The sequence below is a fragment of the Odontesthes bonariensis genome, chromosome 1 (assembly GCF_027942865.1).
Source record: "Odontesthes bonariensis isolate fOdoBon6 chromosome 1, fOdoBon6.hap1, whole genome shotgun sequence".
Lineage (NCBI taxonomy): Eukaryota > Metazoa > Chordata > Actinopteri > Atheriniformes > Atherinopsidae > Odontesthes > Odontesthes bonariensis.
The window spans coordinates 23,830,500-23,858,492 of NC_134506.1; the positions used below are offsets into that span (position 1 = coordinate 23,830,500).

Sequence of the window (27,993 nt, forward strand, 5' to 3'; positions counted from 1 at the left end):
AGTGAGAGTTGCTGACTCATGCGTTGGGCGTATGAGTCAAACTTCTCCCGCGTGATTGAGCTTTCCATGTAAATCTCGTGCTGTTTGTTGCAGCCGTCTATACATCACCGTCATCCCGTATTCTGAGAGATGACATTCAGATACTTTTGTTAATCATATCAACCTGGTACCACAGAGGAAACGGTTTCCACGCACAGTGGCCATGAACACTCATTTAATTTCACCTTAGATTGGGTTTAAAAAATAAGAAAAAATTTAATAGTTTATAAAACAACTAAAAACAGGACAGTAACTGGTACTTCTACGATGTTGTTCTCTGACAAGGTTTATGTGAGCTTTATAAGCTTCTCTTTCAGTGCACATCACTAAGAGAGTTGCTCATGAAGCCCATATTTCTCTCCTCTGTGACTTCTATCCCAACCGTCTCCTGAGAGCTGCTGCTTAGCACCCTCTGCGAGTCTTGCTGTCTGGCTTTTCATGCACTTCATAAACAACACCACCTTTCAAGTTGGCGGAGAGCTGTAACCAATATGTGCCCCTGGTTAGGTTGGGCAAACAAGACCTGGTGCTATCATTCCTAACATGACTACATAGTAAGTCTGCCATCATACACTGCTGTTGATGGCATTAATCCAACATGTCCTAATGTTACCAAATGCATCTCTATATAAAGTCACACTGTACAATTTTGTTATGTTACTGTTTTTACATTTGGATATCTTCCAATAACCTCACATCAGATGTTAAACTTGACTGTTTCCTGACTACATCACACACACACACACACACACACACACACACACACACACACACACACACACACACACTGGACGTTTGGATGATAGGTTTCATCACTCGCTTCTTTGCTTTCCACCTGCTGTAAACAAATGCCTAGTTTTCCCTCCGAGACCTACTGTTTCTATGAGGAGGTTGCTGCTTAACAGTGTCTGAGTTTTCTCCCACCTGCCTCCAACCAAAGAGGCACAACAAATAACTTTCCATGCTCCCTTTGGGCAGCAGAAACATTACTGAGGCTAAATGGGTACATAAGAGAAACCGTGTGCCAAGGTAAAGGTGGGGCCTTTTATTATTATTATGATTATTACTTTTTTTTATTTTTGCTTTGAAGGAGAGCAGAGAGTTATGGTTTGGATTTAAACCTGTTGTTCCACCAGGTTCAGAGGGCAGCGCATTCCACTGGCATGTGCCAGGTGTGGTGCCCTGAAAGAGGAGGGGAGCGGCTATTCCTTTACTGGTGATGCCTAATATTCTTATTTACGCCGCAACTGTAAACACATTTTTTTGAAGGTCACAGGCTACACACATTAAAGTGTGCAGTCATTTCTTTTAAATAAGTCCCGCCTATACATAGTACCGGTGCACATCAAAGGACTAGAATAAAATCCTCTCATACAGAAAGAAAGCCCGAAGACTCTTGATCTTGCTCCAGCGAGCAGACATTAATTGGGTTTTCAGTTTGCTCAGGTTTGTCCACTTTAGCAACGCCGTGCCAAGCTGGGCCCAGATAAAGTGCATTCCCATTTTGACTTCACATGAGGGAATGGCGGCACTGCCGGTCCCTCTCAACGGTAGAGCGGGCCAACTCCTCTGAACCGTGTCTTCAGTTTAGAGGCGAGACGCTAAAAATGATCGTAAAACCTCAGGTTAAACCGTCAATGAGTTCAGTACTTTGGGCACCTTTACACTGAATCCATTAGGTTAAGTTTCACTTCTGTATTCCTATTTCTACTTGATGTCAGGCTGTTTATTGACCATTTTCAGTCATGGCAAACAGAGCTGGATCGTGGTTACCACCTGGCTACTCGGTCAGTGACCAACACACCTGCACCATGTCAGTACCGCTAAGTCACTCATGACCGCTGTTGGGGAAGAAATACTGATAAGTGAGGGAGTTTACAGCCAATCAAAGCCTGATTACACAGTAAGGTGATCTGGAAAACAACAGTGGTTGCCTATTGAGTTCACTTAAGAAGACAAAAATATCCCATGACAGCCTTTCTTTGTGAATACAAGCAGGATGACACATGTTGACCTATTCTCCAGCTATTTTTTTTTCTGCTTTTCAGCGCGACGTGTTAATTCCGCATTGCATCAATGTACTTTCATTAAAATATGTAAATCCATGCAGGATTGTGTTTTTTCCTGCAGCATTAGAGATGATCGTGTCTGTGAGATTTAGTCATTACAACTTCTTACATTACCGCGATGGAACCACTGTGTGCTCCTCTTCTTTTTTTCCTTTTTCAAATACAAGATTGACGACGATGATTATGAAACTCCTGTTGCTTAATAACGGTTTTAAAAGGGCCTGAATTTAATGCGGAAATCTTTCATCTGGCAGGATATTGACAAATAGAATTTCAATTAATTTGGTTTGATTGCCCTATAAACATGAAAACAAAAACACATGATCCTAAATGCATAGCTTTATATGGTTTGTTTTTACTACTTTACAGTCTCTCTCTCTAGTTACAAAAATGTCATTTCAGTTGAACAAAATGAGTCTAAACGTATCATTTTCAACCCCACTTTGACATGTGATGTCTGTGTGAGTGAAAGAACCAGGTTTAACTCTGTGTACTTTGTATACTTGAAGTGGCTTTCATGCAAAAAGTGAAGAAGATTTCGGGAATTTACAAGGTGTACCTGAAATGCACCACAGATTGCCTTGTTTTGAGTTACAGTTACACCTAAGAGTTATATATAGTAGAGTTTATATGGTCGCACATAGCTGCGGTGTAAAGTTCAGAGTAAGAAATGTTAGAGGAGCCCGACTGTGTGCAGCGGATGGAAAACAAAGAGAAACGGTGAAATAAAAAAAAAATAATTGTAGCATGCTGCCATAGATAAATGAATGCTGCTTTGTTGGACTAAAGGGCGGTTTATGGTCGGAAACCAGGTCGTCTGCGTGTGTGTCGCAGTTAACGCAGACATGCCCTCCCCCCTTACGCAGACACTCTGGTGCACCTCCCCAAAATTGTAACTCACCGCAGACAGTGCCGCAGATATTGCCGCAGGGAGGAGAGAAAGGAGGCCTCTGATTGGTCGAATCTACATCCGCTCTACACTATGCGTATTTCCGGTTTGCTAACCGGCTAATGGTGACGCTAACCGTGCTAACCGTGACGATTCTTTCCCTCTGCCAGCTCCAGTAGTAGCAATATTTCTTCTATTTCTAGATCGATCAGCTGCATCTCAATCAAAGTGCGCATTCGTCCAGTCGCCATTGTTGTTGAATGACCTCCGTAACCGGAAGAGAAACACGCCACCCACCACACCCACAATCCTAGCTTGTTCGTGATTGTCCCTCTTGCGTTGTGGCGTGGGATTAACATAGCGCAGACCGCGTTTCAAAAGTGGGCATAAATCAAAAATAACTGCGTCATGTCTGCAACAAGCTCACTGCGACACACTGCTGCGAGAGTATACACGGCCCTTTAAGGTGCAGAAGGTTTTCTCAAATACCAAAACTTTCAAATCAACTAGTACTCTGTAGTATTGATATCGTTTGGTCGGTGCTATTAAATGTACCGTGGGCGATACGAGTGATGACAAGTGCTACATTAGACAAGCTTTCCCGTTGGTCTGCAACGCAAAGCCAAAAAAAAAACCTTACAAACGCGAGTCCAGCGGGAAAGTGTTAAATCTGCATTCAGTACCGCATCAATTGACTCTGCAGGAGTGGCAGTTATTTATCGGCTCCAGATCAAATTTGGCGTAAATAAGACAGCAACACCTGGCTGCACATACCAGTGTTGCACTGACGACGCTGCGCTGGGGCTACAAGACGTTTTCCTTTGCAGAAACACGTTTGCTGACCGTTACGCCTCACACGGAGTCTCAAAAACAAGTTGTGAAAAAAAACAAAAAAAAAAAACGTTTAAAATATGTATATCAATATAAATTGATATACATATTTGCCTGTCTGCAAAATAGCTGGCAGCTCACTCTCAGTCCCACTGAGCGGGCTGATGTCGGTGTCCAGCCAAACTAATAAACTTGCTTAATCACCACAGAAAGTCATTCTTATCACAAAACTGTGGTCCAACACCGTCTGTAGGATACAGCGTAAGCCAATACTTCATTCTCTCACTTAAAGGTTTGTTCTTCTGAAGGTAGCAGTAGTTAGGTGGAGCATTACTGAAAACACTATAGCCCTCGTAGCACTAAAACATGCAACTAGAGACAATTAGAAAATTATTAATCAGATTATTTCCACCAGTTTCAACCAGCCGCTTCTGGTGGAAAAACAATACAATTATATACGATACATAAAATGCAACACAGGGACAAATTTGTCACAGAGCAACGGAATGTAGTTCTGTAATTACCTGTGGCTACAGTAGCACTGTTGGGCTGGCTACTGGTGCTGCTGACATCGACATATAGTTCATCCTCTGCTTCGGTAGAAGAAGGCGATGACGAGTCACTGCTGAGCTCTTCACTGGAACTACTGGTGCTATGGAGCAGAGCATATTTCCTCAGTTCAATCACCTCACGTTTCTCCCTCTGTAGTTGTATTCGCTTCTTTTGCTTTGGAGTCCGCTGAGCTCCTCCGGGAGCCGTTTTCACAAAGCGTTTCCTATGCAGAGGCCGCCGGTTGCTCAGACAAGGCCGCTTCAGCAGCACAGGCTCAGCCTCAGCTCGCACCCACTTATGAGAGCGATTCCCCCGAGTTCGACCCAAATTAGGGTGGAGGCCAACTCCAGTGGCTCCGCCGGTTGTCAGGGCAGGAGCCTTGTGTTGGCCCCCTGTTGCTTCAGCTTCCCCCTCGTCATCTGAGCTGAGAGTGTCCGAGTCCCCGAATCGCAGACTAGATGAAGGGGAGGAGGCACAGTCACTAAAAGAGGACTCGTGGTTATGTTCATCCTCACTTGGATGCTGTAAAAGTTCTACTCTTGGACGCTGAGGTGCCAGTGAACTCTCACTGATGTGGCCCTCCTTCAACGAGCAGTCAGACGGCCCTGCCTGTTGGCCTTTTCTTTTTCTGCGGCCGGGGAGGCTCCGTTCTGAGTCTCTGTGTGTTCCCGTGTCCCTCAGGGTCCGATGCCTGGATTCGCACAGGGTTTCAAAGTCGCTGCCCGCCTTTCCAATAACCTCCACATTATTTGCGAAGTTCTTGGCTCCCTCCATGGACTCCTGGTTCACCAGTGGCTCCTTCAGATGTTCCTGTCTGCTGGTGGGCTCAGAGGACACCTCACTCTTCATGGTGGCAGGTCAGTCCTCACAGGGCAAACACCAAGCGCGCTCACATTAATTCCTAAGCTTCTGACAACTGCATCTCTCAAAACCTAGAGAAGAGCAGAAAGATAAAGAGTTAACGATGCAAAACCCTCTCAGAAGAGGAAAAAAAGGAACGAAAGAGGCTACTCTGACATGCAATAAGCTAAAAATATTTTGCTTTTATCAATTCATGAAATGCGATGATGAAAACTGTGAGATGTCCCAATAAGAAGCAGGTCACCGAATGCTCGTTCAGACATCTGCGATCGGCCAAGTTACAGTTACACAACATCAACATTTCCCTGATCAAACAACAGGACACAGGACTAATAATATCAACACATCCATAGCAATACTTTCTCTGTTCAACATTGGGCAACATGCTCATTCACTCAGTCATTCTGTGTCTTCGTACAAATTGAGACAAAGTGACTCAAGGTGGCTGATTAAAGACAGAAAATAAATACCCACAGGCTGAATCAAAAGTAATGGATGACTCAGTCCTGGTTTGTTTGCTTCATTGTTTATTCCGGGCAACGCATGAATCAGCTCAAATCAAAATGGGATAACAAAGGAATGGGGATATCCAGGGGATCATCCGCCGTAAAAGCAATTCCCATCTATGTCATGGCTTCGGCACAGTTTGGGCTATATTTGGGTGCACTCACTCACAAGAACCTCCTAAGAGAAAACTAGTCTAAAACACTGCCACAGCAGGAGTTTTGCAGTTCAGTCCGGTCTCCCAGAACAACAACAAATCCCATCATTTCTGGAATCTATGCTAGCTTGTCGACATGCTAACAAATTTATCTCTAAAACTCTGTGTACTTTCACAAAGCACATGGCTGACGACGTGTTTTTCCAGCCAGCAGTGGTGTTTACACTGGCAGTGATGACAATACTGGGAACTTGTGTTTCCAACTGGCAAAGAAAAAAAACACAAGTTTCAGAGCAAACTGTTGACAGTACAATTGGGAATTCCTTCTGATTAAATTAATATATTCAATTACTGCAGATGACCTGGAGTTATATATATAGCTGATTTGATATATAGATGGATAGATAAATCATTCAAACCCCACAGATCCCTTGAATAATATCATTCTTATGATCAACAAGACATCGTTGTGTGTTCGGAAGCAGTTCCAGTGTTTTGTAATGAAAGAAATTGTGACAAGTTATTTCATCTGCTTAAGTGACAGATCTGGCTTTATGTACCCGTTACTAATGCATTAAAGTGACACTACAGAAGTGTGTGAAAACTATGAGCCATTTTGAAGCCCACCAACCTTTCTTCTGCCCAATCCTGGGCCTGAAACTGGTCTGAAACGCCTGAGGGCTGAAATACCACAATTCAGAAGTTTGGTTTGCAGCCCAGGAACAAACTGTTTTGACTTATTGTGCAAAAGTCACGCGCCAATAACTACATATCACTTCACCATAATGAATAAAGTTCAAATAAAAATTGCGCTTTTGCCAGAGGAAATACACAACATTAGAAAAGAAGATTATCCCCATTACTTCTGAGAGATTGAACCATAAGGTACAATTTTATCGTTATCATTCCTGCCCCACAGATGAAGCTTCAGTAAACCACCTCAGTCACGTTTCACATTAGCACGCAAATAAGTTCCTCAAATGCAACAATGTATGGCCACTTTTTGCAAATTTCACTCCTAAGTCTTGGGCGTTTGCAGCCTCGTAAAAAGTCCTTTGCTATCTTGCAACACATCACGCTGTGATATGTAGAATATGAATTACGTTGCACATGTATTGATTTCACACATACATTGCATTCAAAGCCCTCTAACAGATAAGCTTGTACATTTCGATTTCTTTACACACACTTATTCTTGTCAGCAGGGCACAAATTCGCCGCTATGGCAGTGCATGTGCATGGCTCGGACTGAGATAACCGACAGTGACCACACTTCTTGATAGGCTATAGTCTGAATACAAAACTCGCACCGCAACCTTTTCAGAAATTGATTTCAGGACATATTGTCCCAGCACCAACTGCGTCTCCATCCGGAAACACAAGTGAACCCGTGCTTTGCTCGTCCCATCCTAACTGTCTGTTGAGAAATGTGAGTTTTCTGCTGAAATCTGTTTTTAAACTGTAGAGAGTGCGTTAATATCCAACAGCAACTCAATCTGCATCAAACTTAACATCGACGATGCCTGCATGGCAAACATGATGAGGATCCAGCTCTCGCATTTAAGAAATAAAACAACACGTATTTCACTGCAAAAGCTGAGTCACAAGCAAGTGCATTTGTACTTTAAAACAGAGGCTCCAGCTTTAAAACCACTACGCCAAATCTCTGGCACGGTTTCCATAAAAATGTAACACAACAATACTCCTCACCGCGTTTGCTGCAGGGTATTGGACTGCATTAGTATGTAGATTTGTGCATGATGTTAATGTATTTTGTAGTACGTTTCTATTTGCTAACAGAGGGGAAATAACTCACCAGGCAATGTCACTGCTTGCCTCTTTCATAACAGCGTGCTTGTTGTCACTTGACATAAAGATGTGAGATCTGAGGAACGAGGGATGCTGGGGTTCATGTTGCAAGGAGGTGATCTGATCAAGAATGTATTAAAGCTGCAGATTAAGTGAACCTATAACGAACAGGTCCAACATGGCTTGTGTGTGTGTTTTATATGCACTTCTGTGTTAAGTGAGAGTCCTTCAGTTGCCACAGAGAAAGCTGCGCAATGACATGCATGAAGTCAGGGGCCTCAGAGGACAGCCCCGAAGGAAAAAAATTCCAAAGCATCAAGGCGGAATAATAATAATATCAGTGCAGATTTCTGATAAAGACGATCAGATACCTATAAGCCAGAGACAGGGCTGCTTCAATCAAATTGAAAACTCGAGATTGGTGATACGAGGAAACGTGTACGGTGTAGCAGAAATGGCAACAAGATGTACGACTGAGCTCTACCGATTCCTCTGTGCTCTGTGAAACGACTACCAGCCAGTCTGATTAGGGAAGCTAAAATACAGCTACGTAGATTAAATTGGGTTGACAGAATCGAGTTTGAAACTGACGCTAAGCATAGTTTCTACAACGCTTAACAATCACAATAAGCCCAGCTGCTGTCGGTCGGTCTGTCTGTCTGTGTCCCACAAACGCTGCAGAAGTGACTCAGGCCGACCAAAGTCGGATGAATAGAAAATAGTTCAAATATAAATATGCGTTGTTAACAATATATTTGAACACTGTTTCGTTAAGAGGATAAATCAAAGTAGACAGCTTGCCATGAAGCCGGACAAATTATCCCGATAGAAGACAACAAAGAACACGTACCTGGGTCTAAGTCCTTATTTCAATATGTGTCACCGTCCTTTTTGTACCGTGAGACGTTAAATCCCGAGGAAAACTGTGGCAAACGTTGTTGAACAGTCATCTAAATGTTAACCCTAACTGCAACTAGACAGGCCTACGCAGAAATCACGAACCGAGGTAGGTCGTGGCTGGGATTGTGAAACTGACAACACAGTCCCGAGCTGAGCCGAGAGACAAAATCGAAGGCAGTGGGCCCTGGGCAGCGACGTGCTAAGCTAAGGCTAGCTCCACTTCACTTATCAAACACTCAATTATACTCATCCATTTGAACTCGCTATTGAATCCTATATACATTTGAAAGGCGATATAATCTCTCTACCATATTTCTATTTAACAAGATAGAAATGTCTCACTATTTGCCCTCGACGAAGTTCCCATTCCTGCCTTCCGAGCCATCCACTGTTGTTTACCCAGCAGGTCGTCTGTGGCTGGCTGCTGCTACAACACCGTCGTTATTCTGAACGCCGCACGGGGGCGCCAGATCCCCATCAACCATAATCTATTTTACGACACTTTGCGACAGCTTCACTTAATCTCATTTTGAAGCAGTTCTGTGGATAAAAACGCCCTTTGTTTATGATGGCACAGCCTCTTTACATTATTTTGTGTCGTCGAGACAACTTAAGAAAGTAATTTTGACAGGTATTATATTTTATTATTGATGGTAATGTAAGTTCTTGTTTGATTGCTGTGAATGCATTACCATCCAAAATCCTTTATTCCATATACAATTGCGCCCTCTAGTGAATGTAGGTCAAACACATGATTTTCAAAAAAGTGAATCATCAAGTCAAGTAAAATTTATTTGTATAGCACATGTCATGTACAAAACAATTCAAAGTGCTTTACATAAAATAAAATCATTGCCTCGGGCAGTGGAAGTAGCATTAAAATACATAAAGGAATATAAAGAGAAGCAAATAAAATAATTGAAATTAATTGAAATGATTAAAAACAAGCAAAAGTTAAAAGATACCGAGCAGATTTCATGCATAGACACATGAGAAAAGAAATGTTTTTAACCTGGATTTAAAAATGTCTACATTTGGTGTAAGTTTAATCTCCACTGGCAGTTTGTTCCACTTGTCTGCAGCATAACAGCTAAATGCTGCTTCTCCATGTTCAGTCTGGACTCTGGACTGGACCAGCTGACCTGAGTCCTTGGATCTAAGAGCTCTGCTAGGTTTATATTCTCTGAACATATCACAGATGTAGTTTGGGCCTAAACCGTTCTGGGATTTGTAAACCATCAGCAGGCTTTTAAAATCTGTTCTGTGGCTGACTGGAAGCCAGTGTAAAGATTTTAAAACTGGAGTGATGTGTTCAGATCTCTTAGTGCTGGTTAAAACTCTAGCAGCAGCTTGTAGGTCATTGAAAACGTGCAGATGAAAAAAAGCATAAATAAATACACTTATTGTAAATAATTCAATAAAACACCAATCTGCAAAACACGTTGTCGTCTGAGAACATAGTAAGAGTGCTTTGCTTTGATAATTTACACGCTGTAGTTAACCCTTTCAGACATAAATTATTAAAAACTGAATGAGAATGCTCCCAAACAGGATTTAGTACAAAAACACACATTCAATTGTATTGTTATCATTATTATTATTATGAGTTAGGCTGTCCACTGCAGTGGATTTAAATTGCAGACACTTAACAAAGTAAAACGTAAAGATTTAGCTGTTTGTTAGACTATCAAGATAAAATATCACAAGCCAGTTTCTTATGCGAAGGCAATAATGTTTCCTGCACATAGTTTTCAGAAATGTTGTGTTTGAATATGTTAGACTAATGAAGCATTAACAAACTGAATATGTGCTAATGTGGATAAGCTTTTAGAAAATAATTCTGAACATTTAATAAAGCCATGTTCAAAATCTTGTTACTCTTTGTTGACATGCTAGAATAAAAAGACAATCCTCATTTGGGTTTTGAATATCTCTTTTTTTAATCACTTTATGAATGGGAGAAAGTTTAAAAACAGCCAAGAAAAATTATAATAATTTTGTTTGGAAGAATAAAATATTGAATAAATCAGGCTATGGACAACATATGAAGAGAAAACATCGAAATTGATTAAATTGGCGTGTGTAAGGGAAGATTTTGGGCTCAAGGTTTGAAGAAAAACTAAGTTTAAGCAACTGGACTTGTTATTCCAAAAAATGTGCATTATGGTGTCCAAAAAAGACACCATAATGCACATCATTAATACATGCACCGGTTACAGTGGATAGTTTGTTATTGTTTTTTTAGCAACACCAAAATCAATCAATAAGTATTGTGGTCATTTGAGATCATCTAATGTGTTTTTATAGTCCTTAGGCGTTTTTATAAAATGCATCTCAGTTTGAGAAGTTATCTAGTAGGTGTATGTCAGGACACAACGAGAAAGAAGGTTGCTGACTGCTTTGTGACATTAAATTTACACTGCACCGATAGCAGGGGGGAGCTTTAACCTTCAGCTGATTTCAATTAAAGACGTTTAAACTTGACATGGTCAGACACTCCCGTGTGGTCGACGTAGACGTTTTTATATTTGTTCACTCACTGGCTCATTAGCCCCAACAGTAGATGGCGTTGCAACATTTGATCACGAAAAATAAAGACAACAAAGAAGAAGCTGGACAAGCTAAACGGTCTGCGCGCGCACCATTCAATAATTTTGAGGTAAAATGGCGTCGGGTGCCATTTCAACGGATTCCAAGAAGATATCAGAATTAAGGGTTGTTGATCTTAAATCCGAACTGAAACGGCGGAATTTGGACACCACTGGTGTAAAGAGCGTTCTTCTTTCAAGACTTAAACAGGTAATCGATACAAAGTTTATATTTGCTGAAAGGGTGAATGAGCTAGGTAGGTGATGCAGAAATGCTCGCGCTAATGCTAGCTAATGTTGTGACGGGTTTCTTATTAGCCTGCTAATCACTTTTAACTGCAAAATGACCGCCGAGTCGGTTTCTTTCGTATTCTGTTTTTGCATTGAAACAACCGTTGTGGCTAATAATTTCGTTTGCACCTATACATTTATTGGAAAACAATTAGCGTTTCGTGCAGTTCAAATGAGCATGGACTGAATGTAATGCTGTTACAGGCACCATTGGAGATTACATACTCGTCTTGGATATCAAACAGAAAGGAGATGCGTCTGCATACTTTTCGTGCCTCTGCAACGATATCTGAATGTGGCTTTCTGAACTACGTCCGCAACGTGATATGTTTAGGGGTAGACTAAATGGTTCTAATTTTTATAGTAGCATATGGGGTAGATTGCACGTGATTGACCTCAGCTGTTGATCCACACAAATTCATTTAAGGGCGGTGAAAGGGGATGGTTGTGAGAACCACGTCTTCCGATTGATTTTCGCCATGCAGTGTGTGACATCAAAGGTATGATTAGTTCAGTATTTATTAAATATTTGTAGTTAAGTCGACAAAGGAGCAATAGAGGGAACATCACAGGACTTGACTGATAGTAATAACAGTTATTTCGCGCCGATTAAAGGTAAATTACACTGTACCCCTCAATTTAACCAAGTCTGGTAAATCATTTTCTACTCTGTTCAGTTTGCATGGTCCTCCCTTTTTATAATGCTCATGTAACCTAGACATTTTTGTGCACAGTCAACATCATTGTTTTTTTTTTTTTTATTCCTGTGACTTCTTGGCTTACTAGAATGTGTTTGCTCCACTCATATGAATATAATGAATTAACCAGAAGGGGGAAAAATGAATAAGAATTAAATCTAAATGTATATTGTTTAGAACTAAATTTCTCCAAACTGCTTTCAAATCACATAGGGAAAAACTATAAACGTTTTTGTCTTTTATGATCAGGTTTTCTTAAAATATGTATTGTGTACTCATGTTAATTCAAGCAGCATACATACTCTAATTGCTCAGGTTGTTGTGGAGGATAATAAAAAATGTGTATGATGCAGAACCTGATTTTACATTACAGGGTTGTTGTGACAGAAATTACTACAAAAAGAAGCAGAGTGAGGCTGCATTGTTGTCTTAAAGGCATCACTTCTGGGCCAATGTGAGTCGCTAAGGTTAAAAACAGAATAACTGCTATTAGAGCTGGGTATCGTGGCCAATTTCCTAAATTGATTCAATTTTGATTCATAAGGTCCTGAATCGATTAATCACTCTTCGATAATGAAAATGGCTCAACTGTGTTACAAAATACAAATGTACTTTATTTTTCTTTTCACCATAAACAACAGGTTTTAAGTGCAAACTTGTAAATTGGACGGTTTAAACTGATCACTTTGAAATGATCAAGGGAATTTACATGTGAAAGTGTACTTGAACTACAACATTCTATCACTGCAAATTGCATTAAGGCATTGTTTTTAATGTGCAAAAAGTAAACGTAAACTGTCTAAAGACTAGTCCTGTTATTGTGACTTTGTGACCCAAGTGAGAAACGAGTCACAATAACATAAACAAAAGAAACTGAGGCTAGCTTTAAGCCTGATTTATACTCGGAAACCAGGTCGTCTGGGTGTGTGTCGCAGTTGAAGCCTGATTCTTACTCGGCGCAACCTCGCTTTGATCCATTCTTACTAGCTGGTCGCAAATGGCGCAAACGGTCACGTGACCCAAAATTCCGCCACGCCCCCCGTCGCAAGCTAAAAAATCCTTGCGCGTCGCAAGGTCGCGCACACAACTTTTTTTTCTGACTTCGCGCGAGCTCAACCGGAAACAGCTGACCAAGAGAAAGGAAACATGAACACTGCAGAGACCGCGGTGACCGAGAGGGTGCGCCTCTACAAACATCTGTACGACACGTCTATGAAGTTACACTGGGACAACGTTGTCCCAAAGGACAACGTTTGACAACGTTTGACAAAGTTCGTCTTGTTGCAAAGGACGAACATTCCACCTTCTCTTCTGTTTTTGCCGCAGCCGCTTAGCTCTGAGATACATATACAGTTCTACACCCAGAGTAAATTCATTCCGCATCCGCATCAGATGTGCCAGCCTCTGCTGACGTGACACCACAGGTGGCATTGTGTATGCTTTCTTCGTATGCTTTTCTTCGTCCGGTTCTTCAGCTTGTTTCCTCAACAGTGACGCCCGCTGGTCTGGAGAGAACTGCAAATGTGACGCATACTCTGCGCAAACTGCGCTTATGAGCTGAAGGAACTGTGAAGGGGCTGGTGCTTTCGATGACGTCATTAATGGTTCTCGAGCCAGAACAGTTGCGCCGAGTAAGAATCAGGCTTAACGCAGACATGCCCCCCCCCCCCCCCCCCCCCCCCAACTACGCAGACACTCTGGTGCACCTCCTCAAAATTGTAACTCACCGCAGACAATAACCGACCACCACACACCTCCGTTAGATTCGTTCTATAAGAACTATGAAAAGACCCGACCTCGGAGAAGGAGCTAAATAGTTATAGGAACTAAGGGAGAAAACGGCCCTGCGGATTAAAAGGTTATTAGAACTGCCAAAGGTTCCTACAGTCCGAAAGCGGCTAGTGCCGCAGACATCGCCGCAGGGAGGAGAGAAAGGAGGCCTCTGATTGGTCAACTCTACATCCGCTCTACACTATGCGTATTTCCGGTTTGCTAACCGGCTGACGCTAACCGTGACAATTCTTTCCCTCTCTGCCAGCTCCAGTAGTAGCAATATTTCTTCTATTTCTAGATCGATCAGCTGCATCTCAATCAAAGTGCGCATTCGTCCAGTCGCCATTGTTGTTGAATGACCTCCGTAACCGTAACACCCACAGTCCTAGCTTGTTCGTGATTGTCCCTCTTGCGTTGTGGCGTGGGATTAACATAGCGCAGACAGCGCTTCAAGGCATAAATCAAAAATAACTGCGTCGTGTCTGCGACAAGCTCACTGCGACACACTGCTGCGAAGTATACACGAGCCTTTACACGACAACGCTCTGAACACAATCCGCAAAAGTGGCGTTGCGTTCCCACTTTTTATTTTGCGTTTAGACGAGCGTCTTTGGGTGGAAATCTGCATGCACACGGTGACGCAAAAGTGTGTGAAATTTGATGTAGTATACATGCCAGGTGGCTAGGTGGTACTGTGAAGCACTGCCATACAACAACACCAAGAGCGCGCGCATGCGTTGAAACTTCCTTCTACTTCTCTCCGTAGTAGCGCGAAATAGCCCACAGTCGAAAACCAAAACATGGCGAAGAAGCGAATAGCTATCAAAGCAGCTAAGACAACTTGAATGTCTGACTGATGGAAATAATCCGACATGTTTGTTATTGTTTGGCTGTACTGCACATGGTTATGACGTCAACGCGTATGCGAGGATACCCAGCGTGAGCAGCTCAGAGCACACATTTGTGTTTTCAACCCTTTAGACGGGAACGCGACGGTGGAGCGTCTTTAAAGACATGCTATGCAACTTTTTCATGGTCATAAAATTGCTTGGCAATCATCAGTTTGCTTGGCTGACCCGTTCCGATGAAAATGGTGAGATTTCCATCTCCATCTGGTGGCCCTAGCCCGGAACAGCGCTTGCAACTTTGCCTGTGGCGCCGCGTGCTTTGTTTAGCTCTGGAAGTCTCGTGTAGGGGTGGGCGATATGTATCGTTTGCGAAATTATCGTGAATGTTGTTTTGACGATGAGTAATTTGCAATATCGAGATATAGGCAAAAAAAAAAAAGTTTTTTTTTTTTTTTTTTTTTTTTTTTCAATCGCCAAAAAGTGCGGCGCCAGTGGTCCTCTGCCCTTACCACAGCGCCACGCCACACCCTGCTTTGAACGCTCTAATTTTTTCAAAGTAAACGCTTCGGACCCCACGGGACACTCAGCTAAGAGCATCGAGGGGGCGCCGAGAGGCAGGGGCTGGGACAGACGGCAGCTCGCCTCGCGGCGGACCGTCAGCTCGATCCCGAGATCCAACAACGAGCTTTTTAACTGCAGCAACTTTAAGATACGCTATTGGAGCTGGACTTACCGCGGCTGCTGGCACCAGACTTGCCCTTCAATTGATCCCTGTTAAAGGATTTAAAGTGTCCTGTGTTGTTATTTTTCGTCACTACCTCCCCGAGTCGGGAGTGGGTAATTTGCGCGCCTGCTGCCTTCCTTGGATGTGGTAGCCGTTTCTCAGGCTCCCTCTCCGGAGGGAGAAGTAGCCTGAGAAACTGCTCGAGGTTATCAGTCACCAAAGCGGCCGGGGCACCCCGAGAGGCACCCCGCATGGGTTTTGGGTCTAATAAATGCACGCATCCCCGAAGGTCAGCGCTCGTTTTGCATGTATTAGCTCTAGAATTTCCACAGTTATCCAAGTAACGGTAGAGCGATCAAAGGAACCATAACTGATTTAATGAGCCATTCGCAGTTTCACTGTAGCCTACCGGCCGTGTGTGCTTAGACTTGCATGCTTGTGTTCATTTTATTGTGATCTTAATGCAAGTTTTAATTTTTTTTTTAAATATCGTCAAAATATCTTTATCGTGAAAATCCTAAAAAAATCGATATTTTTTTTTGCCCATATCGCCCACCCCTAGTCTCGTGACACACGAGAGCCGAGAACAACTGCTTCATGGCAGGTCGTAAAGGGCTCTGAGCCGAGACAAACATGCACATATGGTTTACAATTCATTCTTTGCTTTTATACTGCTTTGATAATTACTTTTACTACATACCTTTGAAGACATCGCAAACCTCCGTCGTCTTCTCCAACTCTCTGCCAGTGTCTTGAAAAATAAACCGTAAATTGTCTCTGGTGGGTTTACGACAGTCTGGCTGGACTGTCGCCTATTTTCTACAGAGCTCCCCCTACAGCTTTGGGGTGTGTATTGCATGGTAAACAAACCCCGTATTACTGAGCCCTGCTTTAAGATTTCCACTCTGGAGGGTGGGTTATTGTTTGGCTGTACTGCACATGGTAAACCCCTTTGGTTTTATCCAACTCTTTGTTCTTTGTTTTAAATCCGAAATGGTTCCAGATGTCACACTTAAGTTGGGGTGGCTTGCTGAGCAGAGTTTTACCTGCATCGGCCATCTGGCACGTTTGAATGACAAGCGGACGTAATTGCGCCACTGCTCCATCACGCACGATCTCATGCCCTTTGAATTACTATTGCAAAATGATCATGATTGTGCTATAGCAGTGATACTCACAATTTTTTTTCACAAGAGCCACATTGGCAGAGCAAAATCAAGGGAAGAACCACTTTTATGACAACATACTAAGTCCCCTTTTGCAAATATTAGGCCTGATGGCAAATAATCGTAGATTATATAATAGTTACTTGCCTAATCTGCAAAAAACATTCGCGTATCATTCGTCCACGACGAACATGCTTTACCACTTCAAGAATGTGACTAGCTTACTAGCCTAGCTATCCTATGCCGATCTGAAGTTTGAATGCATTAAATAATAAATTTAATTTAAAATAATTAAGCACATTTTGTTTTGTCGCTAGTATTGGTAAGGCTAAATTATCCAGCTCACTGTTTTACTTATTATTTAAATCTCTCTACAGGCGCATCCACTTTATTGCGATCTAGCCCCCTCCGCCTCCACGGCATCCTCATCATCATTAACGCGGAGGGGTGGTGTGTGTCGATTAATCGGAGTAAATGACGACCACTGGTCGACCAACAAAATCCTTGGTCGTGGACAGCCCTAGCAAATATGCATTTTTTATTTTTTTTTTTACATTTAAAACGTCCCACAAAAAAAGAAACAACACAACCAAAGTTTTCCCGCAGCGCATTATAGTTAAGGCGGCCGCCTTAGCAAACTCGCACTTCCCAAAAAAAATAAAATACATTTTTTTTTTTTTTTTTTTTTTTAAACCGAAGTAATAATGCTTTGCCTGGCTCAGACATTTAAAAGACAGCATTGATAACATTGAATTGCGACACCTACTGGTTGTTAATGTAAATAGTTAATAATGTAAATAAAAAAGTGTTACAGCTCTTAAACAGCTTCGTTATTGCTCTAACAGCACCCGTCCCATTCAAAGTACACCCCCCCCCCCCGCCACCCGACGGAACGCTATCCGCGCAAAACCCCTGCTCCCGGCCGACGACTCACCACCTTGACTAAGCAATTTCCTGCGGGAAACACTGACAACCAATACATTTTCAATTAAGACCACATTTGCCTTAATACTGGGATGAGTGGAACCTGGCATGCATGTCCTTGACTTTCTTCATATTGTATTTGTAGTTTGTTGTTGTAATCATAGTGAGACATTTAAGATGAGCATGGTTTTTGTGCTGGTTTTTGCCCTTTTTTAATTAAGAACAGATCCATTGTGCCTGCATCTCGCGCTGGCTAAAGGAGCTAGTGTGCACTGCGGTCAAGTGTGACGGTGGTTTAGGCAGGCTGTGTTGCCAGGTTTAACAGTGCCCCCTTTAGGAAACGCCATTAAGCCTTAATTAATACTTAATAAAAATACGTAATACTGTGCAGTATTCGCTATATGTTATTTGAAAAAAATGTATTGTTACCATATTGTTAAAAGCTACTATGCGAGTGCGAGCCACCAATTGAAGCTTGAGGAGCTGCGCAATGAGTATCTCTGTGCTATAGTGTTTGAAAACAGCTGGATGAACCTGTTTGTTGTTTTTCACCGTTTAATAGAGTTGACTCCCTTTTAAATCAAGAAAATGGCACATGTGCCTTGTGCATTTTTACTTTGGAAAGCTTCAAAGGCAATTAGCTATTTTGCTGTAATCTTCAACAAATGTCAGTTATTATTTATAAGGATTAACTTAATCATTGAGATGTTTGTTATTGTAGCAGAATGAAAATCGCTGGAAATGGGTGTTAAGTACAATTATTTGTATGACAAACTAAAGTTTAATAGTCGTGACAGCTCTAGTAAGAATAGATATTGAGTGTTTCTGTGAGCTTTAAAATGTGTATGCATGATGCTTAGAAAGGTGGGACTTGGATTATTTTAAGGGGTTTGTGAAACAAACAGACGTAGCCCAAATTCAGTCTGACTGCATTTATTAAAAAATCATTATATTATCTCAAAGCTGTGTTAACAAGTTTCCTTTTGTGTTATTGAAATCCTCTTTAAGGCCATTGAGGATGAAGGTGGTGACCCAGAAGACATTCAAATTCAGCTTTCAACGGACTTATCAACTAGGAAAAGTGGAAAAGCTAAAGGTAATGATGTCAGGCTGGATTGTCAAGACTATGCTTTGTAGTTTTTGTGTATTTTTCCTTGTTTGACGATTTAATGTTTCAGGGAAGAAAATGGATTCTGATCAGGACACCACATTGGAGGAAGATATGTTTTCCAAGGTAGCTGTGTCATGCTTTTCTGTTGTTCACTAAAACTCAGAATATACTCTATATATATATATATATATATATATATATATATAATGGTTTCCTTTTGCCAAAGTATCTTGATGATATTGGAAGATATCTTCACAGTAACAATCTTGTTCTATATATGTAGGCAATTATTAAAAATATTTCCCAGTTAGCAGTGTGCTGTGACAAAAGCTCTTTCAGTTGCTTGTTTAAATCCAAGGCAAACCTGGATTTTTGTAAAGGTTTGAGCCTAAAAAGGTCACATTACTATCTGTGCATTTCAACAAACATCGCACTGGCTGCCGGGGAAAAGTTAAACATGTGTATGACGAAGGGCAGTTAAGAAGCTTGAAAGATGCTTTTTTTTTTTTTTTTTTTAGCTTTTTTTTTAGCTTTTTTTTTTTTTTTTAGCTTTGTGTATTTTAGACCTGATCCCATTGATCATGATAGCTGAACACAAAGCCACAAACTTGAAGCACTTTGAAACTTCACACCTAATAAAATTCTAGGATGTGAAAAGCCTGAATGATGAATTTATCAACATTCATCCTTTGGTTTTTATGTGAACATTTTACCAAAGGTTAAAGTCTGTATCTTTAAACCTCAACATAAGGCTGCCTTGATATAGATGCTGTAGATTTAGATTTGTACGCATGAACAAAAATTTCCACTCACTTAAGTGTCTTTTTCTTTTAGGAAACCGAGGAGTATGAATCAGAAAAGGGTATGTATGTTGGCACACTAATGCCTGATGTCAACATAAGGTTTATTTCTTTTTTTTATTTATTTATTTTTTGTACAGCTGTAAACTTCTGGTGTAATACACACCCTAAAATGGTATTTTGTGGTTCTGCTAGCTACTGCACTTTCTAGGTAACAATATGCAAGGACTAAACAGGCATTTCTCAATAACTGCCCGGGTTTATTTTTTGGGTCACTCACTCACTCACGCACACACATAAATCATTGGGCTGGCCTTGATTTTTAGGTGACCAATTACTCAGCATTTAAAAGGAAAAACTCTGTTTGGCTCAGTGGATTTCCATATTCTCTGGCACTCAACTCCCCTCATTCTCCGAGTTCATGAAGAGTGAAAGATCACAACCTGACATTTTATGTCTCCTCGGTTGGAAGAGGCAACGGCTTAAAGGTTTGAGGATGACTGGACTTTCTTGTTGATGCTGTCATTGATGCCATGATTGGACAGACATGTGACTGTGATACGTGCACTGGGAAGATCTCTATCACTTCACTCCCTTTGCCAATGGAGCCAGGCACCTTTCCATAGGCCATGTCTAGATGAAACGGTCATCGACTGGGGTTGGGATTTGGTTTGATTCAAGGACTGCAACACTCTTCAGCACTTTGTATTGATGCCCAGGCTGTTAGTCCAGAAGTAACAATGCTCAAGAAAGAGGAAAAAAAAAAAAGTGACTACCCAGAGCTCACTGCAGCTCCAACATGAGTGCAGAGAAGAGATCTTGGAGTGCTACACCCAAAGGGACTCGCATTTTGTATTCTATGTATTGACGACTGGACACATTAGTTTATTTTGTTGGTGACTTATTTGGGATCTGAAGTCTAAGACACTGACATTGATGAAGGAAGTATTGGAAGATTTCTTAAAACTCTGACTGCTTGTGGACTGATCAGCTTCAGATGTATTTTGAATATAGAAGAAAACAAATGATGAACTGATGGCTTCTTTCCCTCCTAATTTGGACGTTGTCAAAGGATCTGGAGAGCTGCTACACATTGCAAGACTCTTCTGGAATTGCACATAGCTTGTGCACGATGGCATAAGTACTTGCTGTGCCTACAGAAATGAGGAGCGCTGAAACCCCCCCCCCCCTATTTTCCGTGAAGATTGTGTGTTTTGTGTCTTCCTGTGGTGTCTCCGCCCTCGATGACCATTAACACTAAATGTGCTTTATATCCTACTTTATAGGTCAAGTAACATGTCTCAATGTTAAAAGTTGTGTTTTTGCCATGTTTATCCCTCATTAAATCCCTCAGATGTAACTGATACAGATGATGGTACTCGTGAAAATTCTAAGCCTCCACCCTGTGAGGACAGCAGCGCTCACTCTGAGGCTGAACCAGAGTCAGAAGCTGTGGTGGCTGAGGCTGATTCAGAGCCTGAGCCAGATGTTGATGCAGAGGAGGAGCCAGAGGCAGATGAGGACCCAGACCCAGAGGTGGCGACCGAAGTGGCTGAGATGGATGCTGAAGCCATGAGTACCTCTAAAGAAGCTGAGGACGATCACCTATCCGTCTCAATCCCAAATGAAGATGCCATCACCCTAGAAGTTGATGGTGACGACCTCCTGGAAACAGGTAAACATGTGAAACTTCCAGATCCAGAGGCAGAGAAGGCCACAGATGAGCCAGACACCTCTGCTGAGACGAGCCCAGATGATGACATGAAGGAGGAAGAGATGGAAGGCCACATAGATGGTAAGACGGACGATGAATCCAGAGGTGAACCCATGAAGAAAGACGGCAGAGACGCCCTGAAGAAAGCTGAAACCGGAGATAAAGAAAAGGATTCTGGGAAGAAAGGCCCCTCCACTACTGGGGCATCAGGTCAAGCAAAGAGGTTTGTCTTTCTATGTCAGTTCTTTGATACTACTACCACGTCCAGCTCACTAAGAACGCAACATTGTGGGTAGCCTCAAGATTTTTTTATTTTTTGCCATAAGGGAAATGTTCACTGATGTACCTAATCCTCCAATTTACTACTGATTTATTTCTCAAGTTGGTTAAATTGTGACGTTAACCCGGAGCTGAGAAAACGACTCTTATTTTGTTACTTTGAACCTCCCGGCAGTTTTAAAGCCTTTTCCAGTTTCTACACAAGGCAGTGTAAAACAGCGTTAGACTCCATGATGCCCCCCCCCTCCTTATGGTCAAATGATTCGCTGAAGTTGAACAAACCTCTGAAGATTTCATTGGTCCAGGGAAAAAATTGGCTGACAACTTGACCCATCTCACCACTGGAAAAACAATGAAGCCTTTGAGACATTGGTTCAGATCCACGCCTTTCCTAAAGGATTTTGTTTTGGTTTGGGTTTTTTTTTCCCACAACAGTACAAAACATGTTGTTTAATCCTATTAGATGTGTCTGTGTCACTTTTCATCATGGTTTTATTTACCTTCACTTATATCCTGTTTGCTGTGGCAACATTTGCTTTGTAGCTCTTCCAGAGACAGGGATGGAAAAGCGGCAAAAGATGAAAAGGGTAAGATGTCCAAATGTTAGAAATATGAAACCTTGGAAAGCACTTCTCTCAGTTCATTCAACTCGAGGATGATTTTCTTCTAACGACCCCAATTACCACTGAATGCGTTTTATCAGCAGCTGTTGGCAGCAACAGCAGCTCTTCTCGCAACATATGGGTTAGCGGCCTGTCTTCAAACACCAAAGCTGCAGATCTAAAGAACTTATTTGGCAAATATGGAAAGGTAAATATGTGCAGTTTTTGTTTGATTTGAATGTGTGTAAAGAAAATATTACAGCAACTAATTCTCAGTGTCGTACAATATTTCCGACAGGTTTTAAGTGCCAAGGTGGTTACAAATGCTCGTAGTCCTGGTTCAAAATGTTACGGCTTGGTGACGATGTCTTCGAGCACAGAGGTGACGCGATGCATCTCCCACCTTGACTGCACAGAGCTCCACGGACAGCAGATATATGTTGAAAGGGTAACTAAGAGTTCAAATGATACATTGTTTTTGAGGACACTTTTGATTGGTCCAGTGCTACCTTGTGTATTGACGGACAGAATTGCTGCGCTTTTGCGTCGCCTTGATTTTTACTTGTATTATTTCTCAGGCCAAAAATGATCCATTCAAAAAGGAGCCCTCAAAGAAGGAAGCGGAGGACAAAGCAGGTTCCAGCAAGTCAACTGATAAACGCAATTCCACTGGGGCGAAACAGACAAACAAGTGAGGGACTGTAACGGTTCAAATGTTAAGCCTTTTGTCCTTTTTTAAGCCTATTTAACTCTTTTTGTTTTTTCCCTGCTCCATTTTTACAAATAGAGCACAGCCATCTTTCAAAAAAGAAGAAAAGAAATTTGATAAATTGTCAGAAAAGGACAAAGATTTATCCAAGAAACAAGAAGCCAAAAGTGGAAGATCTGAGTCTGTTTCATCCAACTCTGGACAAGAATCTTTGAAGAAAGATGAAAGAAGGCATTTTCGTAAGTTGCCATTCTTTGCTGGATAATTAGAAAGTCATATTGTATTGAACACACTTTCATTGTGTCCATCTGGATATTTCTTCATGTCTTTTATAGGGACAAAAAGCCCAGGAAAGATGATGATGGCAGATTACAACAAAGGAGAACCAAATTTTGGCAGACCAAGACCTTTCCGAAGGGGACGGTATTTTGACAAAGTAAGACTTTAAAATAAAAACGTCACTAAAAATAAATTTACAAAGACAGCATTTTAAATGTCATCCTCTTTTCTGACAGCCCCAGCCCTTTGTCAATACCAACTTTCAGAGGCGTCCAAAATGGTTGATTCCTCCTGAAGAGGTAGGCAACCATTTTGATTTTGAACATACTGCGTTTTACTTTTAAGACGCTTCAAACACTTAACTTAAACTTCTGTTTGTCCCCTTTTTAGTTGGAGATGATGAGAGAGAAGCAGCGAAATTTTCCAAACAAAGGGGAAGAAAGAGACATCTTGCCTTTTGAGAAGCTTAAAGAGCAGAAGGAGCTGAGGATGCGTGAGCGCATGGTTCGCTTGGAGCGCGTCCGGAGAGCTGTGGAGTTGCGCAGGTATCCTGATGCTCTGCCTTATTCACACATTTAGTAGACTAAATGAAAAGGGTCATGTGTTTGTTCTCCTACAGTCCTGAGACTAATGAGATATATTTATTTTTTTTGTCCATAGGCGTCGTGAAATTGCAGAACAAGAACGCCGGGAGCGTGAGCGGGTCCGCTTGCTGCGGGAGCGTGAAGAACGGGAGAACCTGCTCCGGGAGCGCCAGAGACTGGAGATGGAGAGACAAAAACTGGAAAGAGAGCGCCTGGAGAGGGAGAGGCTTGAAAGAGAGAGAATCCGTATTGAGCAGGTATGAATGAATTATTCTGCATCTACTTAGTAATGTGTGTCGCATTTTATCTGCAGGGTATGGATTTATTTATTTATTTTTCTCTTCTGTCTCCATGGAGACATAAGTAGCAGCTAGCTTTGGAAGGCCTCCTGTAACATTAAATAACCTGTTCAGGTCCCCACATCTGCTAAACTATAAGACAATGCTCAGAAAAGGATGGTGACCTCAAATAAAAGGCACCGTTGGAAAAGAATAGCGTATTTTGGCACCAGTTTTTAGCAAAGCATTTTTAGAGATGTAAGACTTTAAAACTACAAGGACCAATGTACTTGTGTGTGTGTGTGTGTGTGTGTGTGTGTGTCATTGGGCGAAGGATATAGTCTGGCAGGCAACCCAGCTGAACGGGGCAATTGTCTCAGATTGTTCTTTTTCTCCATATAAGTTCAGAGTGGTCGTAAAGACATATTGGTTTTCTCACTGCCTGAAAGCATAAAACAATATCCATGATAATTATTATTTTTTTTAAATATCTGTTCTTTCAGGAAAGGCGTAAAGAGGCGGAGCGAATGGCCCGTGAACGCGAGGAGCTTCGGAGGCAACAGGAGCAGCTTCGTTTTGAGCAAGAGAAGAGAAACAATCTCAAGAGAGGCCGTGAGGTGGAACACGGGTATGTATGATTTTATTTCTTTTTTTTATTTCTCTCTCAGCAGCTGTGTTGAGGAGACCGTTTTTAATGCTATAAGCAAACGTGACGATGGTGAAATAGATTTATTTTTAAATGATATACCAAAGCATAGATGACCATTAAAGTTGCTCCCAAGTCACGAGGACATGTCTCTGCTTAATTTTTTTTTAAGCCGTAGGGAGGAACCCTTTTGGAATAGCAACAAGAAGATGCAGCCTGAGTCAGAGGTCCGCTTGAACCAAGGCTCAAACTACAACCGGCAGCAGAACCGCTTTACAAACTTCACTCCCCGCGAGAGGGGCCGTTTTCCAGATGCTGCTGCCCAGCAGCCCAACACATACGACAGGTACACATTTAAACTACAGCAAGATTTCTGTGCTACAGGTGCAGGAAGTAGTAGTGGAAATTTTGTAATTTTTTTTTTTTGTAACTTGTGTAATAAATCCAGTACCCTTGGTCTGTGTCATCTCTATTCTTTATTCAAGTTTGATCTTTTCTGAGTCTAATTTTGGTCCTTTTGTTTAAAGACGTAACCGGTTTGTCGGTGAGCCCGAGGTAAAGAAGAGTCGGCCCGCTCCTCACAGAGAGGGTTCGAGCTTTGACCGCTACCCCAAGAACTTTGACGGTGTCCGCAGAGCTGAACCACCTCCTCCACGCGCTGAAGTACGGGACACCGACCGCCGGGACAGAGATGACAGACGTCCAGCGCCCATGCATGATCGCCCTGTCGGAGCACGGGCTGCAATGCCCGCCATGTCGCACAACCGAACACCAAGGGATGGGGGGCATGGATGGAAGAATGATGGAGGGATAAACTCCAACAAAGGAGATATACGGTAGGAAGAAAGAAGACTTTCATGAAGAAACATTGTTAGATGGTTGTTTAAAGCTAAAGTTTATGAAGTGTCTCTTCTGGGTTTTGTAGCGGACCAATGCGGATGCGTGCAGAGCGACCGGGCAGAGACGGTCCAGGTCATGCGCTCAGAGGAGGTCCTTCAGTCAGCCGTGGAAGGAGCAGCTTTAATGATCGAAGTGAAGGAAGATCCATGGCGATGAATGATCAGGTCAGCTCACACAGTAATATAGTTTGTTTTTGATTTTGTGGATTTTACTGCAGCATATATTGTAGCTATGATGGAGATCATTAGCAGGTATTTGCTGCACTTACAGTGGACCTGGCATTATCATTTTCAGTCGTTCGATTCCTAATCTCGGGTACCTCTAGATTAGCTTTGCACTCTTCATAACTCCAAATAATTTGAGTCCAGAACGAGGGAGAGCTCGGTGTCCTCCAGAGAAAGGGAGCAGGTGGCAAAAGTGTTTTCTGATTGGTCGAAACTCGCACTTTTCCAAATGTGGAAGCAATGATGACACATAAACATGAAGAAACACGGTACGAATTTCAAAGTGAGCAGCATGACAAACCGCCACAATGAAGTTGACAGCTGGACGTCTCCATTTGGTAATTCTGCTCAGTACCTGCTTGTGTGAGTTACTCCGTGTTTCTGAGCGGCTGTAGAAGCAAAAAAAAAAAGGATGCGTTCAGTTGTCTTGTGTATAGATTTATGAATACAAAGTACCGTTGATTGCCTTTTACTCAGATGGATACAAAAATCCACTCATACTTCTAATACTAAAACTGCTTCAATACTGAAACGGCTTCACTCGCCTCTTGTGGTTCAGTTTTGTGTTCCTGTAGTGATGAAAGCAGCCTCGTTTTTTTTTTTTTTTTTTTTTTTTTTTTTTTTTGAAGACATCCCCGAAGCAAAAACAAAGTACCATGCTCTGAAAAGTACTGATGGATCGCTTGTTCCTTGCGGCGCTATAACTTCCGCTTTTAAAATGCTCGCAGTGGCTAACGTGCACACTCTGGCTCCTGTGGGCTATCTGGAGAATTTCACCATGTAAGGAAATCCTGCCCATCACTTATTTTGCCATAGAAGTCAAATGAACAACAAAACAAATTCCTTATGTGAAAATATTCAAATGTTTATCCAACTTCCCCTTGTTTTTTTTAGTTTTATTATCATTCTTTTAAAAAAAAAAATTAAAGCTTAGGGTGTTTATGGTGACAATGTAATTAATTTATCATGCTGCAGATAAGCCAGAAAACACATTTTAATTTAATTGTTAATGATAGATTGAGAGATTTGATCAATTTTTACATTGTATTTAGAGAAGTGTTACTCTGATAATCAACTGAGCTGTAAATTCATCATTCAAGGATGCTTGATTCAGTTCCAGACATTTGATGCCAGCCTCACCATGAACAGTGTTTGTGTTTTGTTTTTTTTGGTCCTCTTAAAGGGGTGAAGGAAGCTTCAGATCTTTGTTTGCTTTCACTCCATCAGATTTTTACTACATGTCTCTCCATAACTCTAACAACTCTCGGTCTCTGCAGCCATTCAGTTCCGGCCGGCAGGTCGTGGTGGAGCGCCACAGCAGAGAGCAGGGACTGAGGAAGGAGTGGCACGGTGCTTCAAGCTCTCAGGGTGGGGGCTTCCCTGATAATCGCAGGATGGGAGACACTCGGGGCGGCATGATATCTCCTTCAAGGTATAGAAAAATCGACCAAGTAATGAGGAGAAAATTGAATGGTGTGCCTTGCTCGCAGCCACCTTAGACGTGACCTTTTGTCTCTCTGCAGTCACTCCTCATCAGGAATAAGCAGAATTGTACAGATCACTAATAACTCCATTCCCAGTGGTGGCACAGTTGGTGGATTCAAGACCTTCAAAGGAACACCACGGCCTTTCTAACGGCATCCACATGTTGCCCCATTAAAGCATCTGAAAATTTGAAGACTTTTTTTTTTTTTTTTTTTTTTAAATAATATCAACTGGGTTTGTTTTGTTTGTTATTTTTTGGCACTGTTGTGGCCATGAGGTTGAGAACACTATTTTATGTGTAGATGAAGTGTTTACCTCAGTGTGGGGTTTAAACAACCCTGTGCACAAGTTTTAATATTTAGGAAGATCCTGTACAGTCCTTGTAACAAGTTTTCAAGTGAAGTCTCTTGTGTCGTCTGTAACACCCTCCATAGCATAGTGTTAAACTCTGCTTTCCTGTGTAATGTATTTTTATTTTTTTTTGTGTGTATTATAGAGTTCAACGTGACATGAATAATTTACATAAAATATGTTTCCTTTTTGTTTTTGGAAGTCATACTTTGTGTGGATATCCTATTTTGTAAAGATTAGTTGAATTTGCTTAAACAAAACAAGCCACGAAGCTGTATAGAAACCCTGCATCGCAGCAGATGACTTCCGGTAGGACACAAACTGAGCTGTGTTAGGCCTTTACTGCTTGGCATTCAGTGGCGCCACATGGCCTGAAAAGGAGCATAAGTCGTAGTTTTACAGTTGCTC

General features: G+C 41.8%; 2 protein-coding genes across 6 annotated transcripts in view; one reads left to right on the forward strand and one right to left on the reverse strand.

Moving 5' to 3' along the window:
* Positions 1–9,036, reverse strand: part of rnf111 (ring finger protein 111) — a 37,516-nt gene extending 28,480 nt beyond the window's left edge. For 2 of the 4 annotated variants that reach the window (XM_075461105.1, XM_075461080.1), the window contains exons 1-2: positions 8,562–9,036; positions 4,353–5,312 (exon numbers count right to left, since the gene is read on the reverse strand). In XM_075461105.1, the coding sequence (XP_075317220.1) occupies positions 4,353–5,229 (877 nt within the window). In that variant the 5' untranslated portion in view covers positions 5,230–5,312; positions 8,562–9,036. Of the gene's footprint in view, positions 1–4,352; positions 5,313–7,718; positions 8,131–8,561 lie in introns of those variants that run through there. The other 2 variants (XM_075461090.1, XM_075461096.1) reach the window with 2 other exon arrangements.
* A 2,237-nt stretch (positions 9,037–11,273) lies between these two features.
* On the forward strand, positions 11,274–27,788 carry sltm (SAFB-like, transcription modulator). 2 transcript variants are annotated; one of them, XM_075461117.1, is made up of 20 exons: positions 11,274–11,410; positions 18,632–18,719; positions 18,802–18,857; positions 19,569–19,596; positions 20,889–21,471; positions 22,071–22,114; positions 22,231–22,337; positions 22,428–22,577; positions 22,708–22,820; positions 22,917–23,077; positions 23,174–23,274; positions 23,354–23,416; positions 23,508–23,662; positions 23,778–23,958; positions 24,483–24,607; positions 24,798–24,971; positions 25,153–25,461; positions 25,551–25,689; positions 27,027–27,181; positions 27,273–27,788. In XM_075461117.1, the coding sequence occupies exons 1-20, from the start codon at positions 11,276–11,278 to the stop codon at positions 27,382–27,384; spliced, it is 2,979 nt and encodes a 992-aa protein (XP_075317232.1). In that variant the 5' UTR covers positions 11,274–11,275; the 3' UTR covers positions 27,385–27,788. The 2 variants fall into 2 exon arrangements, with proteins under 2 accessions (XP_075317232.1, XP_075317242.1); XM_075461127.1 differs by having other exon boundaries at positions 22,234–22,337.
* Positions 27,789–27,993: the final 205 nt, after the last annotated feature.